This window comes from Mus musculus, chromosome 11 (assembly GCF_000001635.26).
Source record: "Mus musculus strain C57BL/6J chromosome 11, GRCm38.p6 C57BL/6J".
NCBI lineage: Eukaryota > Metazoa > Chordata > Mammalia > Rodentia > Muridae > Mus > Mus musculus.
The window spans coordinates 3765355-3781993 of record NC_000077.6 but is presented as its reverse complement, the minus strand read 5'-3'; the positions used below and the strand labels follow the sequence as shown (position 1 = coordinate 3781993).

The 16639-nt window shown below is 49.3% G+C and overlaps 1 protein-coding gene and 1 long non-coding RNA gene across 21 annotated transcripts in view; one reads left to right on the top strand and one right to left on the bottom strand.

Moving 5' to 3' along the window:
• Nucleotides 1-16639, top strand: part of Osbp2 (oxysterol binding protein 2) — a 160269-nt gene that overhangs the window by 82006 nt on the left and 61624 nt on the right. For 2 of the 20 annotated variants that reach the window (XM_030246388.1, XM_030246387.1), the window contains exon 1: nucleotides 8022-8276. The exons of 10 other annotated variants lie outside the window; for them this stretch is intronic. In XM_030246388.1, coding sequence (XP_030102248.1) covers nucleotides 8201-8276 — 76 coding nt within the window. In that variant the 5' untranslated portion in view covers nucleotides 8022-8200. Of the gene's footprint in view, nucleotides 1-6756; nucleotides 6891-6968; nucleotides 7408-8021; nucleotides 8289-13520; nucleotides 13618-16639 lie in introns of those variants that run through there. 8 more of the 20 variants (XM_030246391.1, XM_011243771.2, XM_030246390.1 and 5 more) reach the window with 8 other exon arrangements.
• Gm51882 lies at nucleotides 843-7997 on the bottom strand. Its single transcript, XR_003949629.1, has 2 exons — nucleotides 6516-7997; nucleotides 843-3805 (listed from the first exon to the last, which is right to left on the bottom strand). It is a non-coding gene; the product is annotated as a predicted gene, 51882 (long non-coding RNA).

Genomic DNA, 16639 nt, shown 5'->3' with positions numbered 1-16639 from the left:
TTGGGAGCCACCATCTCCATCTACCCCCAGAATTTGTTCTATCTTGAGAAACTAAAACTATGCTCATTAATTAATGACTCCCTTTCCCTCTTCCCAGTATCCCCTGGCAAACCCCATTCTACTATCTGCCTGGGTGGATCGAGTTCTTTGGGAACTTCACATGAGGGAATCACATGGTGTCATTTTGTGACTTATTTGTCACGTCCTCAAGCTTCATCAGCTTATAACACGTGCCAGAATTTCCTTCCTTTACAGGCTGAGTAGTTTTCCATCCTTAGGCATATGTTTCATCTTGTTCATCCCTGTGAAACTGTTCCTATAAAAACTGCCTCTGAACTCCACACTGATCTGCCTGCCTCTGTCTCCTGAGTGCTGGGATTAAAAGCGTGTACCACCATGTCTGGACCTAAACTTTTCTTTACCTGAAACTTGCTCTATACCAATCTGGCCTTGAACTCAGAGACCCGCTTGCCTCTGTCTCCTGGGATTAACGTGTGTCATCTGGCAGTGGACACTGGGTTTCATCAGCATGCCAGCTCTGTAGACCGCACTAGTATTCAGGTACTTCTGTAGCCCCAGCTTTCAGTTCCTTTGAGGATATTTGTGTAATAGCCGGGTCACAGGGTAACTGATACAGCAGCTCCACTACTTTCATTCCTGCCAGCATAAAAGCTCCAGGCTCTCCAGCGTCTCCCCAGCACTGGTCTTCTGGTGTAGCCATGGTAACGGGTGTCTGTGGTACCTACTGTGGTTCTGATTTGTGTTCTGCATTAGTGAAGTTGAATTCATCTTTTCACATCCTTATCAACCATTTACATATGTTTGACACATGTCTGTTAAACTTGTTTGCACACTTGAAAGTTAAATTTATTTTGGGATGTGTGTATTTGTGCACATGCACACACACTGGCTTGCCACAGTACATGTGTGGAGGTCCAAACAACAAATTTGTCAAGTCAGTTCTCTCCGTCCATTATGTGGGTTCTAGGGCCATTAACTGAACCAAGTTTTTCAGGTTTAGTAGCAAACGTCTGTACCCACGATGGTTTAGTCAGCATTGCTGTGAAGAGACACCATGACCATACCAACTCTTATAAAAGAACCTCTAAGCTCACCCTAAGTGACACACTTCCTCCAACAAGGCCACACCTTCTGATCTTTCTTAATTAGCTTCACTCCCTAAAGACTAAGCCTTCAAACACGTGAGTCTATGGGGACATTTTCATTCACACCACCACATTCCACTCCCTGGCCCCCATAAGCTTGAAGCCATATCCTAATGCAAAACTGCATGCAGTCCAACCTCAAAAGCCCCCCCCAGTCTGTCACATCTCAACACTGTTTAAAACTTCAAAGCTTCTTCTGAGACTCAAGGAAATCTTTTAACTGTAACCCCCTGTAAATATCCAAATATAAAGTCAGGTCACATACTTCCAACATACAGTATGTACATGACCATGTATGTACATAACCATGCTAACAGGAGGGAAGGGAGCACAGTGAGGGAACACTGGACCAAAGCAAGATCAAAAACATCATGGCCAACTCCAAACTCTGCATCTCCATGTCTTATGTCAAAATGCTCTTCAGATCTCCAACTCCTTTTAGCCTTGTTGGCTGCAACACACTTCTCCCTCTTGGGCTGGTTCCACTCCCTGCTACCAGCTCTTCTTGGCAGATATACCAAGACTCTGGCATCTCCAAAATCTTCCAGGCTCCAGGTAAATCCAGGTTTCACCTTCACAGCTTTATGCATTGGCCCCTCTGGGCCTCCATACCGAGACATGTCTGACTCACACCTGGCCTCAGCAGCTTTCCTTAGCTGCAGAGGGAGATCCCACAACCCCTTTCTTGTATCCTTGACTCTAAAAGCCAGAAACACGCCTGAAGCTGGCACAGTCTTCTGCTTGCTGGGGCTGGCACTCGGCCCCCTATTCGCATACATTTCATCAGCTTTCTGTTCTTGAAGGGCTCCTTCACTGCTTAAGCTTTTCTTGAATTTTCTGGAGTTGGAAGCTTAGCTGGGTGGGATCATGCCCTGATGTCACCACAACCTTAATTTCACTAAGCACCAGGCTTTCCTTCAAACTTTTAATCTAACTGAGCACTGGACTTAGGTCCACTACACTTCCTGGCACTCTTCTTCTCCGCAATCTGTATGTTCTGTATTTTACCTTGTTCAGCTCGCTCCTTTTCATTATAGACCTGCAGAGGAATAAACACTGATAACTACAAGATACAGTCAATGCTAGGCTGTTTGAAATCTCCTCTGCCAAGGTCATCAGTCCAAACTCTTCCATTTGTCTTCAAGCAGATTTTTTGGACAAGGGTAGAAAGCAGCCACATTCTTCACAAAAAATATCACAAGAATGGTCTCTAGGACGCTACCTAATTCTTCTGCTTTGAAATTTCTTGACCAGAGTCCCCATAGTTCATATTGACCTTAACTCTGCCTTTTATGCTCTAAGATTTTATCTTCTGGCACTAGTATGGCCCACTAAGCTCTGCTTAAAGGTTCAAATGCTTTCCTAATTCAAGGTCTCAAAGCCCACATTCTGCCAACATGCATCATGGTCATGCCAGTCACAGTAGTACCCAGCTCCCTGACACCAACTTGGTCTTAGTTACTGTGCCATTGCTGTGAAGAGAGACCATGACCCTGGAAATTCTTACAAAAGAAAGCATTTAATTGGAGGGTTGCTTATAGTGTCAGAGGTCTGTCCACACAGGTAGACACGAGGTAGAGAAGGCAAGAGGAAGAGAGAGCCACTGTACTTGGCATGGGGATTTTGAAACCTCAAAACCCATCCCCAGTGACACACTTCCTCCAACAAGGCCACACCTCCTAATCCTCTCAAATAGTGCTGCTCCCCGATGACTAAACACTCAAATCTATGAGTCTATAGGGGCCATTCTCATTCAAACGACCACAGGCACTGCCTCCCTATCTGCCTCTACCTCAAACAAACAGGAGCATCTAATTCCCTAGTTAGCACATATCTGTAAGACATAGTGTGGCCCCATGGCTAGCTCTCAAGATCTTCTCTATTGCAAATCTCTCCCATAGATACTCTCAACACTTCCAGGCTCTTCCAGCTTACAGACTCCCTCTTCCAAAACACCAAACACTGGCAAGGGTTTGCCTACCCTTTGCTATTTGCTCTGCATCCCTGAAGGTAGCCATGGCTGTAGTGACAATTGTGGAGTTTTGGTTTCTTTAAAAAAAACCCACAGAAATATAAGAATATGTTTTTGTTTTAATCCCAGGTGTGGGGCTGTAGGCCTGCTTCAGATTGTCAACAGCAGCCAACTATGATTTGCCTCTTGCCTTATGCTCTAGCAGAGGCATGGTTTGCTAGCTGAAGATAGTTTCTGCAATTGTGTGATGTTTGGAATTCTGGGAAATACTCAGAAGGTACATAAAGGTTAGTGTCCCAAGAGGCTGGGCAGGCTGTTGGCTGGCTGTTGGCTGTCTTTGGCTGTTGGCTGGCTGTTGGTTGTCTTTGGCTGTTGGCTGGCTGTTGGCTGTCTTTGGCTGTTGACTGGCCGTTGGCTGTCTTTGGCTGTTGACTGGCCGTTGGTTGTCTTTGGCTGTTGACTGGCCGTTGGTTGTCTTTGGCTGTTGACTGGCTGTTGGCTGGCTGTTGGCTGTCTTTGGCTGTTGACTGGCCGTTGGTTGTCTTTGGCTGTTGGCTGGCCGTTGGTTGTCTTTGGCTGTTGGCTGGCTGTTGGCTGTCTTTGGCTGTTGGCTGTCTTTGGCTGTTGGCTAGCCGTTGGTTGTCTTTGGTTGCAGTTTGCTAAGTAGCTGTGTGCAAAGAAGAAACAAGAAGAAATTAGATATCCTGATGACAAAGATCAAACTCGCCCCAAGGAACTCAATGACCCTAATTGACAGGAAGTAATCTAAGGATAACACCTTCCCCTTTCCATTCCTCTCTATTCTTTTCTCTCTTTATCTAGTGTTAGTGTGCTAACAAGGGTGGAAGAAAAAGGGTGGAGAAGAGTAGAAGAATGAGGAACCTACAAAGTACTAAAGAATAGCTACACTACACCTGGCAGTTTTGTATCTCCCTGAACAACACTTCCTTTTCACACGTGGAATGGTGTAGTTCAGTGGTTTCATTGTACGCTTATTTACACACACACACACACACACACACACACACACACACACACACACAAGCCAGAAGTCAATCTCAGGCATTGACTTCTCTTGACCCCCACCTTGTTTACTGAGACCCATGGCTTGACTCATAGACTGGCTGCCGGGAACTGCCTGCCCCCACCTTCCTGGTGTTGGGGTTATAAGTTCAAACCCCATGCCCAGTTTTGGATGCTCAGAATTGAATTCAGGTCCTCCTGCCTGGACAGCCAGCACTCTACTACTCAGTTGCCGTCACTGTCCTCAAGGCACTGGGTTTTAAAAGCTGAAAGACATGGCAGAAATCAGCCAACCTTAAGTCGTCATCTTACACAGATGTGCACTGAGGTACAGAGAGCCTGACGACCTATCATGTCACTTGTGACTCTTTTCAAGCTCCGGCTGACGGGTCTGTTCCTAGAGGAGCAGCGCATCAGTTACAATGTGATGATGTCACGAAGGCCTTTTCAATTCTACAGAAAATGCATGTGGCTCACGAGGCATAACTCAGGTGCAGGCAGCTATTACGTCTTGCGGGTCTTCTTTGCTATGGCATTTTGTTTGTAGTTACTCAAAGGAATACCTTCTCGCGGCCTTTTAAGCACCCTGGAGAGGGCCAAGTTCTGTGTGCTTTCTGTAAGCTGAGAGGATCTTTTTTCCCTGCCTACCAAGAAGACAGACGTGCTCCAGACTGCCTTCTCTAGGTTGACTGAACAGGGTCTGAGCTGGAAGTGAAGAGAGGGTGGGTGGTGGTGGCCAGAAAAGGAATTAGATGGAGTCCTAAAGCACACCTCATTCCCAGTCCACCCAAGCCCTCGGTCTGCTCATTCTGGGAGTTCTCAGCACAGCTCAGTGGTGGTGCAGTGCATGTGGATGGGAGCTCGGCAGGCCTCCACCAAAGCAGCCAATCTGAGCTCCTGTAAAACATCCTAGGGGGCTCAGAGAGGAAGGAGAGGGCTGGGAACCAGAGGAAAGGATGGGCTGGGCTGGGGGCTCCATGTGTTCACTGCCCACCAGCATCACAGTGTCTAGAGAGAAGGTCAAAGGGCCTCCATCCCCTCCACCGCAGCCCCTGCCAGGAGCTGAAGGAGGAAAGGGCCTGGCACAGCACTTTCCCAGGCTCTGCGGGTGAGAATCAGGGAAGTGTGTTCTAGGTAGCAAGGTTTTCCAGATCCAGAAAGTAATGGACTGACCAGACAAGTTTAAAACCTTGCTATATGTCTTGGCTTGTTTCTGTTTCAAATCTTTCATCATTTGGAGCCCAGTATAAATATAGACATGTGACTGAATTTTTTAAACGTTGTTCTAGTGTGTGTACACGCGTGTTTATTCACGCACACACTTGAACACGTGTGCACACACACACATGAATGCACACATCCACGTATGTGAGAGTGAGCCTGTCTGGGCCCTCACTGGTCTCTGATGTAAAGATGCAGGCATGCTGAAAAATGCTGATCCTGCCATAAATTAGACAAAGGGACTAACTACAGAGATCGTTTGTCACAAAATCCTCCTGACATCCCATTCCGAATGAGGTGACATCCGAATGAGGTGTCCAAAGAATCTCCAAAGACACTCAGAAGCCATGACCATTTGGTTTCCTATCTTCTGGAGGTTTAGACTGTCTGCAGCAGGAAGCCCCTCTTCTTTCTGAGCCTTGACAGCACATTTCTTTAAAAAGGAAAGAGAAGGAAGGTGAGGTAACTCTCAGAGTTAGTGGCCCCGCCTCTTCTTGTCCTTTTATTATTGTTTACTCACCCTTCATACAATACACCCAGATCACAGCCTCCCCTCCCTCCATTCCTTCCCATCCCCTGTCCACCCCATGCCCCTCTCAATGTCATCACCCCTCCCTCATCCACCGCTCCTCCATTTCCCTTCAGAAAAGAGCAGACCTCTCAGTGATATTAACCTAACATAGCATAACAAGATACTAGACACAAACCCCCAGATCAAGGCTGGGTTGAGGCTGCCCAGGAAGAAAGGGTCCCGAGAGCAGGCTCCATCGCTTTTTAAGGCACAGCACATTACTCTACTTTCTTGTGAAAAAGAAGGCACTCCTGCCTGGCACCAAGTTTCTGGTCCAAACATATTTCCCTTCATGAGTGTTCCAGACCGTACTTATTCTCAGCAGCCTCTGCCTTGTGCTTGTGTGGAATCTCTCATGTGCTTGCATGGGATTTATGAACCTAGACTTTTAAATTGCTGTGTTCTGTTTTCCCTGTTCCAATGAGGGGCAGGGAAGTTAGCCAGAGATAAAAATAAAAATGCTTCTGTATTTTAATTAATGAGAGAAAAAGTTGTGGTGCTGTAAAAAGAATTAGGCAGGAGTGGCCAATTTAGTTCAGAGAGAGGGAGAGGGTTTCCTCACCTCACTGGCAGGGCCTCCGTGGCCACCCACTGTGAATTCTCTAGACTGGTTGGGTTTCCTCAGACTCGCAACTCCCACCTATCCCAGAAGAGAAACGAAGCTGAGGGTCAAGTGGCTGCTCTGTTTCGGAAGCCAAGTCAGAAGAGCACCTCCATCTCAAGGAACAGCAGGAGAGATTTTTAACAGAAATGAGAACAACATGGAAGTGGCTATGGGTGATGTCACCAAGCTTTAGCAGTCCCATCTGTTGGTTGATTGACACCAAGGATGGGCTTGGTGGGTGGGAAGTGAAACTGCAGGTCGGATGGAACCCCAACATCCTCTATTCTAACCTCTACTTCACAAGACAGATCCAGAACGTATGGTAGCAGAGAGGTGAGGGCTTAAGCACCGATCTTCTCTGGGCCCCTCCCATGCTGGACCCACGCGAAGGACCAGCCTCCTCCCTGGTCATGATTGGGCCCAGATAGCGCCCTAGGTGCCCGGTCGGGTTCCCGACCACGCTGATGCGCTTTAAGAGGCTGAGCTGCGTTTTCGCCGCCTTCGCGCGTCCCTCCAAGGGAGCTAGCCTTTGTCCAGCCGGGTGCCTGGAGCCCGGCAGCAGGGACCTGGGGTTCAGGTGGGGCGCGGGCCTCCGGGCGAGGCCGCTCGCGTGTGGGGGGGGCTGGCCGCTGTCCGCGGTGCTGAAGCGGTGGGAGCGGCGGGGAGGCGGGCCCCCGGCGCAGCGCATCTCGGACCCCAGCACCGCCCTCCTCACCGGCTCACTGCAGCGGCAGCCCGCACAGCACCGAGAGGCACCGAGAGCACGGGGGCGGGGGGAAGGTGGAGACTGCCTGAGCCCCGGCGGCCCCGGGGCCGGATCCACATTCACTCCGGAGAGCCCCTCCCTGGGGTGAGTCGGCGGGCTGACCGGGCTGGGCAGGAGGGCCCCGGGGCGGCCGGCCACTTGAGCTGTTTGCTTTTCCCCAGCCCTAGCTGAGAGTATCCTGGAGGGCTGAGCTCAAAGCTCTGCCCCTGCACTAGCCCCAGTCTTGGGTCGAGGGCCCTTTGCCCTCACAGGAGGGACAAAGGATTTAGGCAGAAGTGGGACAGGAGCAGGCAATTTCTCACTTTGTGAGCAACCAGCAGTTCAACAGTGGGAAGGACGCTACCCAGGCTAATGTCCCAAGGGAGATACCTCCTCTCTGTGTGCTGGGGACTGGCTCTGGGAAGCCCAGACACTGAATTCAGCCTAGAGAGGCCAGCCATCTTTTAGTAGAGGAAGGCAAGCTTCAGCTTTCAGAGGCTGCAAAAGAGAAGTAAATCCCCTTTCCCTACCACCTCCTTCTCCTCTCCCTAGACACCCGAGGTTCAGTCATCGGCTTCCAGGGTGAGGATCTTGCCCATGCACCTCAGAGTTAGGAGGTTCACTCAGGCAGATGTGTTCTGCAGTGGATACTGACCAGGCAGTGTGTGTGTGTGTGTGTGTGTGTGTGTGTGTGTGTGTGTTCGTGTTCCCGGCACAGAGAGGGGGTTTTAAACTCCAGTGGTGGCTGTCACAGGAAAAGCCCTCTCCATCCTGCCTGTGCCTCTGAGTAAGCAGTCTGAGGTCACTCTGGGAAACTACCCAGCTAGAGGAGCCTTAGGGCCTCCTCAGCCCTTAAAACTGCCCCCCTCCTGCCTTGAGCCATCAGCAGAAGGGGGAGATGTGTTTAAACTTGATGGGCCATCTCTGTCTTCGCTCCTACCAGCAGTCGGTCCCCATCTCCATCACCTGGCAAGGTCAGACAGCAGGTGGGTGGGCTGCTGGGGGTGGGAGGGGGGATTGCCTAGACAAAGGGCTTTTGGTTTGTTGGGGGAAGATAATGGAGAGTGGGTGGAGGTAAAGGGGGCACATGCTGAAGCCCTGGAGGTCTCTGTTAAATCCCAAACTGTGAGGTGCCTATTCTGACCCAGCCAGTCTAGATGAGCCCTCTGGGTCTTAGCGGGTCCACCTGGTGGACCCGGGCTGTGTGTTTTGCTCTGTCCAGCCTAGGCTGTGTGTATCAGAGAGGACTCTGGTGGACATGTGCCCTCAGCCATCCGATCCTCAGCAGTGCCGGTGAGAGGAAAGGTGGTGAAGATGCATGAGGTGATGTGCAGGTTTGGGGGGTCAGTGTGAACTGCAGTGGTGCTGCAGTGCCGTGGAAATGCATGCCAAGAACATAGCATTGCTCGATTAAGCAGACTGCTGGGTACCCAGGTGCCATCTGCCTGTCACTGATGCTTTATAGAGAGAAGGTCACGAGGGAGGGGGGACAATATGTGTTCTCCACACAAGTTTTTCTTATCACTTCTTTCTACCGCAGTTTTCTTTTCCCACTAGCTTGTGTTCTGGCTGAATGAATGACTCTTTGGAGGATGGCTGACTCATGACTATACTCTGATGTCCTTCCTTGTTGGCATGTTTCATAAAATAAGAAATCCAGAGATATACTGGCAGGCCAGCTAAGCAGAGGGCATTGTTTTTAGGAAAACAGTGTACTTGAGTTTTGCCAGTCATTTGTTCCGAAAATTTTACCTTTATAGTGAAAAAGTTTTCCATAGTTAGATCAAGTTGAGGGGTGTGTATATTTTTAGCATACTGCATATCTGTAATGTAATCAGGCTACCTATTTTTACCCGTACTCTGAACAACTTAAAACCTCCTTAATAATTAAAGCAGGCTCATATCTCCTCTGTAACTGAAGGAGGTACCACTTGAGGGTTGCTAAATCCTATAGCTGATACTTAGTGATACCTAATCCTAGACCCAGTTCACATTTTTTGTTTTGCAAATAGTTTCGTTGTTGTAGCTTATATTGTGGGTAAGTCTCACAGTTGAAGTATCTGAGGAATAGGAGCTGAATCTTCCTGATAGATTCCTCAAGGCAAAAGATAATGAGGTGTAATGAATGCCTAGCAATCAAACCAGCATTATTTTGGTGAAAGCAGTTGAGCCTAGGTTGCCTTTCTGTGCCTCCGTGGCATGGCTTATAAAGTGGAGAACACAACGTTGACCTGGAGTGTAACGCCACAGTGCCAGCTTGGCACACAGGTGTTCAGGAGTACTCTTCATGTCTCTTCCCATGGTTTGTCTCCAATTTGTGAGGGCCTTGTGGGATAGCCTGGTCCAAACTTGGAGAAGACATTCCCTAGGTGGGGAGTGCCTTTGAGTCAGATGTCATCCAGGAATATTGGCTAGCCAGGCTTGGAGCCTGGATAAAAAGGTAAAGAGACTACTCCAGGAGGATCAGAGATGTAACACCGAAGGCCATAAGCATCCTCTATCCAAAGAAACAACTCCCAGGAAGGGCTTGGGACTGAAGCTGGGTCTGCAGCTGGGACTGTAGCTGGGCCTCCTGACCTCATCTCACTGCATCTTCTCCAGCAATGCCTCTCTTCCCATCTTGCTGATGGCCTGCCTATCCTCGTGGCAATAGCAGCTAACACTGGGCACCAGGTATTCTGAAAGCAATTCAGCTATAAACTAGCTGGGAGTAGAGAGCCATTGCCATCTTAACTATGTCAAGGAAGAGCCAGAGTGACTTGGTTGCAGGTATCTAAGGCCCAACTCTCACACGCGCCTCTCCAACATGATGAGAACATCTCACACAAACTGAGGGTCCCAAAGGAGGAAAGGCATGCCAAAGTCACACCCCATATCTAGGTATAGAATCCCGTTCTTTCCTCACACTGTGGTGACAAGTGCCCAAGGTGGGTGAAGGCAGAACTAATCGCAGTTGTGGGTGCCAGTGTTCAGCATACTGTCCCCTGCCAAGGATCTTTTCCCCACTCCTTTGAGTCCCTGGCCCCTCCCACTGTGCTGTTCCACAGCACTCCTGTAGCCAGCCTGGGTGATGCTGGTGGCTCTGTGGGAGAAGCTGCCATAAGACCTGGCACCTGTGTAGAGTCTCTTGCATACATGTCACGGGCCAGACAGCGCCCTCTGCTGCCTGGGAAGCCCATTTGCAGCAGACATTGAATTTGATTTCAGGGGTGATGAGGTCACCTAAAGGTCATCCAGTTGAGTTCCTTCCTCCTTTCATCTAATCCTACCTGCTAGAGGCTGGGCACTGGGTATTCACATAAGAAGACATGGTAGACGAATCGTTTACTGAGTGGACCTCGTGTTGCTCCTTTGCATAGCAGCCTGCCTCGGGACCTCTTATGCATACCCAGGAGCCTGTGTTCTTAATTGATTGTTCTAGTCTCTGGGCTACATTTTCAGGTACCAGGCCTCATCTTCTGTGTCTCCAGTCATGATTACCCCTCCCCTTCAACCCCTTCCCCATGAGCCTCATTCCTTCCTCCTCTTCCCACCTGCAGCCCGGCCCTGTCCCTTTTCCTGTCACATTTTCTTTGGGTTACACTCGTTCCCTCAGGCTATGCAGTTTCATCCCTGATTAAGTTCCCTACCGAGGTTGACATTTTTGCATCTGGCCACTTTCCCGCCTGGGATTCCTCAGAGCTGTGCCTTGTGTGTTTCAGGGACAAATTCTGCTCTTGCCACTGCTTTCCTGAAGAGCCTTCCCCTGCTAGCTCCTGGCTCTGGGAAGGCCTTTCTGCAAGTCAACTTTGGAGCCCACACTGCAAAGGAGTGCACTGTGCTCTCTATGCCTAGGCAGGATTTAAGTGCGGCCAATCCTGCCTGCACTCCTCCAGATCCAACCAGCTGTCTTCAGCACACTTTCCTCCCTGCTCTGACCTCATCACTCTTTCTTGGCTGGCTAGTCACAAGAACAAGAGTCTCACCCTGTGTATCAAGTGCAGCATTAGGTACCAGTCCTATGGTCTGCATTATGTCCTAACGCCCTGTACTTGTTGTTAGTGTGACCTTATTTGGGAAAAATAGGTCTCTGCAGATGTAATCTTTATGGCAAAGTCATTCAGGTTCCTATCGCAGCTTGACAGAAACACACACATGTGTGTGCATGCACACATACACAGGCACAGAATACACGTGCACACACATGAAAACATTGTATAGGGACACACATAGGCACTTACACACATTGTACATGCATGGACACATACATTCACATGCATATGCAAGGACACTATACAAGAACATACATGAATATGCATCCAACACATATGCACACACAGGAGGGCAGTCTACAAAGGCACACTCAGGCACATACACACACATATACACAGGCATACACATGCAAACATGGGCATGGACAGTACACACACATACACAAGGACACTATATAAAGACATAGAATGGGAAAAGCAAGGCAGGGGTAGAATGATGTCACAAGCCAAGGAATTCCTGAGGCCAGCAGACACAGGAAGAAGCAAGGAGTCTACATCTAGAGCATTTGAGGGGAGCACAGCCCTACTGACACCTCGATTTTGGATCTCTTGCATTCACAGCTATGGGAGAATGAATTTATGTTGTGTCCACTCTCAGGTTTTGGCAGCTCTGGGACAACTCAAGTGAGAGCCAAGTTTCCCAGTCCCTCAAGATACTGACCATTTGCAGGGACTCAGAGCCTCCTGCGCCAGTGTATGTTGAGCGCTTTCTGCTATGGCGTCTTTCAGCTTTCCTGCCACTGCTGAAGTCCCTGGAGATAGGGGGAGATCTACACCCAGTGCTCAGAGCTGGGCAGGACTCAGACAAAAAGAGAAGGGTAGGTCACCTCTGGCCAGGTGAGCAGAGGCAGTGGGGAGCACAGAGATCCACAAGGCATAGCTCCTATAGGCTGAAATATACAAAGGGGTTTGAACTTAAACTTGTTACCATTGGCACCAGGAGCTGTGACAGGGAAGCCTTGGGGAGAAATGGTATTGTCCCTGTGATAGCTCAGAGGCTGGACATGAAGGGGAACATGCAAGCTGAGGCCCTGGAAGGGAGCAGGAGGATGCAGCTGATCCACATGGATTGGGTAATGACTTTGAAGGACTCTGGGATTTTTTGCATTTAGGTATTGAGAGAGAAAGGAGAGCTATTGACCCTCAGGTATGCAACGGGTGCCTGGGGACAGAACTGTTCGTGAGGGAAAGGTAGTATCTTAGTTACTGTTCTATCGCTGTGAAGAGACACCATCCATGATCACCGGAGCATTTAACTGGGGGCTTGCTCACAGTTTCAGAGGGTGAGTCCATGATACCATGGTGGGGAGCATGGCAACAGGCAGAGGGGCATGGCACTAGAGCAGTAGCTGAGAGCTTACATCCTAAACCATAGAAGGTAGAAGACACAGAGAGAGACCGGGCCTGGTCTTTTGAGATCAAAAGCCCACCCGAGTAACATACCTCCATCAACAAAGCCACACCTCCTGATCCTTCCCAAACAGTTCCACCAACTCAAGGGCTGAGCCTACAGGGGTGATTCTCATTCAAACCACACCTCAGAGGCCATGAGGAAAAAGAAGAGAGGTGCTGGGCTCTGCTAGGGCAGAGGAGCAGAAGCTGTGCAGGCAGAACTAGAGTTCCTCTACTGATGGGACAGTAAGAAAGGGGTCTGTGCCATGGACATAGAAATTGCCCCACAGGGTGGAAAGACTATGGACAGTTGACACTGTCTGGTACTGGGGGACAAGGAGGCTGGAGGACAGTGAGTGACAAATGCATCTGGAAGGTAGGACTTCACAAGTGCATGTTTGACGTGACATGAAGGACCTGTGGAGGGTTTCCAGCAAGGCCATCATTGCACTCAGTGACTGTGCGAGGACATACCTGTCATGTTTTGCCTTTCCTGATGTCTCCTCTCTTCACCTCTATCAGACCCTCTTGCTGGCTCTGTCACTGTCCTGTCACTTCTCTGACCATATGGCTCAGAGTAGGCCTAGGAGATGAGTGCAGGCAAATGCCCAGATACCCTCATAGGTACCCTTTTCTCATGCCCGGGCCACACTCCCATGCTCACCAGTGTGGCCATGAGCTGCTGCCAGCAGTCTGGAACCTGAGGGTGGGTTGAGGCCTCCAGCCTGGCTGGATGACAGGTACCTGAGCCCTGGTCCCTCCACACCTGGTTGCAGCTGTGTCCCTTCTTTGCAGGGCCCGTCGCCATGGGCGGCTCTGCTCCTCCGATTCTTGGGGATTGTGCCACGCATGCGCCAAATGATCCAGTCCCTCTCTGATTGCTGCCTACCAGGTTGGTCTGTGTGCACTGGTGTGGTGGCTTTTCTGATGTGACCCCAGGCCCTGTTCTCAGCCACAGGTTTCAGCATGAACAGGCATTCATGTGGTCTGTTTGTCCCCATCTCTGTGAGAATTACATATACTTAGGAAACATAACACTGTGAAATATTTAAATGGATTCTAAGATATATGGTGCAAAATTTAGTCATCTCTCATCACCTCCCTCCATCTCACTCTCTTCCCAAGAGAGCTGCATAATTTGTTACAGTGGAACATCTGCAAAATGTTCCCCAAGTGAAGGAGAGGTGCCTCTCCCCCACGCCTCCATTACACCTGTGAGTTTACATGAAACCACTCTTTGCATTTTCTCTGGCCCTAGTGTATTTTGAAGATCCTCGTGTGCCAGTTCAACTAGATATACGCCGGCTTAAAGCAATGGTGTAGAACTCTGCGGGGTAATAACTTGGCTAACTTCCCTCTTGACAGTTGACTAAGATTCTTTGCACTCTGATGCTATTCCAGAGAGTGCTATGGTGTATGTGACCCAGCACAGCTCCCAAGGAGCGAAATTGCTGCGTGACATGGGTGCACATGATGAATATCGGTGGGCTCTGCCAGATTGCTGCCAAGCAGAACACGAAGAACCTGGGGAAGTGTGTCAGGTGCTTCCTGAGCAAACCAGGGCCTGAGTTTAGACCCTCAGCACTCACACAAAGGCTGGGCATGTCTCTTATCCAGCTGTTGGGAGTAGGGTGGAGACAGGCAGACCCTCACATGACTGCTACTGGCCAGCTTAGCTGATGGCGAGTTCCAAGTTCAACAAGAGACTTTGCCTTAAAAAGACAATGGAGGGCTGGCAAAATGGCTTAGCAGGTTTGGGTGTCCACCTCTGAGACTGATGGCCTGAGTTCAATCCTTAGGACCCACAAGTTGGAAGGGGAGTACTGACTCCTGCAGAGTATCCTTTGTCCTCCACAGAAGCACTGTGGTATGAGCATGCACACACACAGAGAAGTGTGCACACGCGCGCGCACACACACACACACACACGTACACGCCTGTCGTCCAACAGTGTGAACTGTCAGCTTCCTTGGTGTTCTCCTTACTCTGTTACCAAGTAAACATCGAACAAAAAGGCACTTCCTCCATCTGTTTTGCATTTCTCCTGTTGCCTTTGAGACTGGGTAGGTCTTGGCCTGTTTGTTGGCCAATCGTGTACATTCTGAAGCTTGCTAATCATCTGTTGCCATGGTACCCGTTGGGTAGTTGGAATTTATGCTACCATGGAGTCACTCATTCTAGTTGGTATGTCTTATGTTGTATATTTTTCTGGTATTTTCTCCATGTTTGGTTAGTTTTTGTTTTGTTATACTTAGACAAGGTCTTACTATGTAGACCAGGCTGCCCTCAAACTTGTGATTGTGGCACAAGGAATGTCTGAATGCTTATGTCAGAGGATGTATCAATCAGGGGTTGGGAAAGTGCTGGGGAAGTGGAGCTTGGAGGTCTGAGCCCAGCATCCCAGTCGTTCCCTGGAAGACCAAGGCTTGATGCTCTCTTTCCCTACATCCATTTCTCCAGCTGCACAGTTGTGCTGTCTACACTATGCTTCCTCATGCCAGACATCTTGGGCATCACAGCCATTCCACCCTTGAGTTAAGCTCAGCATTGAGCTGGACCCTTTAGTCCAGCAAGGCTTGGGGAGGTTGTTGTGAGTGCCTGGCCCTGGGTTGGATCCTCTTCCCCTAGATAGCTCCCACCTAGGCTGGTGCTGAGAGTTCCAGGGCTTTGCATAAGGAGCTGTATTAGTCAGCTCAGACTCTCAGAACAACACCACGGTCTAAACAGTTAAAGCAACAGAAACTCACTCTCTCATGTCTGGACACTAGAGACCCAAGGTCAGAGTGTCAGCAGGTTTGACCCCTTCTGAGGCCACTTCCCCTTGACTTGCTTTCTCCCTGTTGAATGGACTCTGGATGTCCATATCCTGATCTGCCTTTCTTAGAAGGTCGGGTATCAGAGGAGGTTCGCCCTGCTCCATGGCTTCATTCTGTTAGAAGCATCCTTTAAAGGCTTTTTAGCTCCTGTTCTTAGGGCTTCTGGTTGGAGTTCAAATTAGGATGTGGGGCCTTTCCGTTTAGCCGCTAACAAGGTGAGCTAGTGAGAGCGAGCACCATTTCTGGCTGAGGATCTGGCAAGCAAGACTCCGAGCCTAAGTCACCCAGCAGGTGGGTTACAAATCTGAGTCCAGCCCCAACCTCTGGGAGACCTGTCATCATAAGGTGGGGACCCACAGTCCTGACTCCCTGTTCTCTGGTACTATCCCTTGTCCTTCTACCCATGGTTTAATAAAATAACTCACTGTCCCTGAACAAGGCATCGAATCTTCAAAGACTCTTTCTTCCCAGTTTCTCCCCTCTTGGGAAAGGGTTTCAAATACTGTGGTCAGTTGAGTGAATGTGATTTTGTCACTGTGGGAAATACCATGCTAAAAGGCAAAAAGTATTTAGAGTATAAAAAAATAGCCAATGATCTTATATCCTCACACTGCCTTTGAATTTTATGTATTTTTTTCTCCCCCTTCACTTATTCCCCATCTTAGGCATCTAATTAAACAAGCGACTCCACGGCCAGTCCTTTACCCTGCCGTTATAGCTAACAGTTTCCCTCTCTTTATAATCGTGTTCATGGCCCTGTAACAGCCCACAGAACCGGTATCCTCTTCGTGTCTGGGTTGTTGAGCATTTTGACTTTTCCATCTGTGTTATCACTGACAGTGAGGCAGTGAGCGTCTCTGTACAGAAAGCCTCTGAGTCTCTGTTCATTTCCTGAGGGAAAACTCCCAGGACTTGAACTGCTGAGTTTAGGGCAACAGTAGCAACACAGCTTCCAATGAGCTATCCCTATATGAGATGAGGCAACAATGCCTCACACTCCAGAACAGGAACACACCGGCTTCCCAGGACTCTCAGCGATGACACTATTAGGTTGTAAATGACTAAATAGATGTGTGGCAATTTGAATATATTTAAATG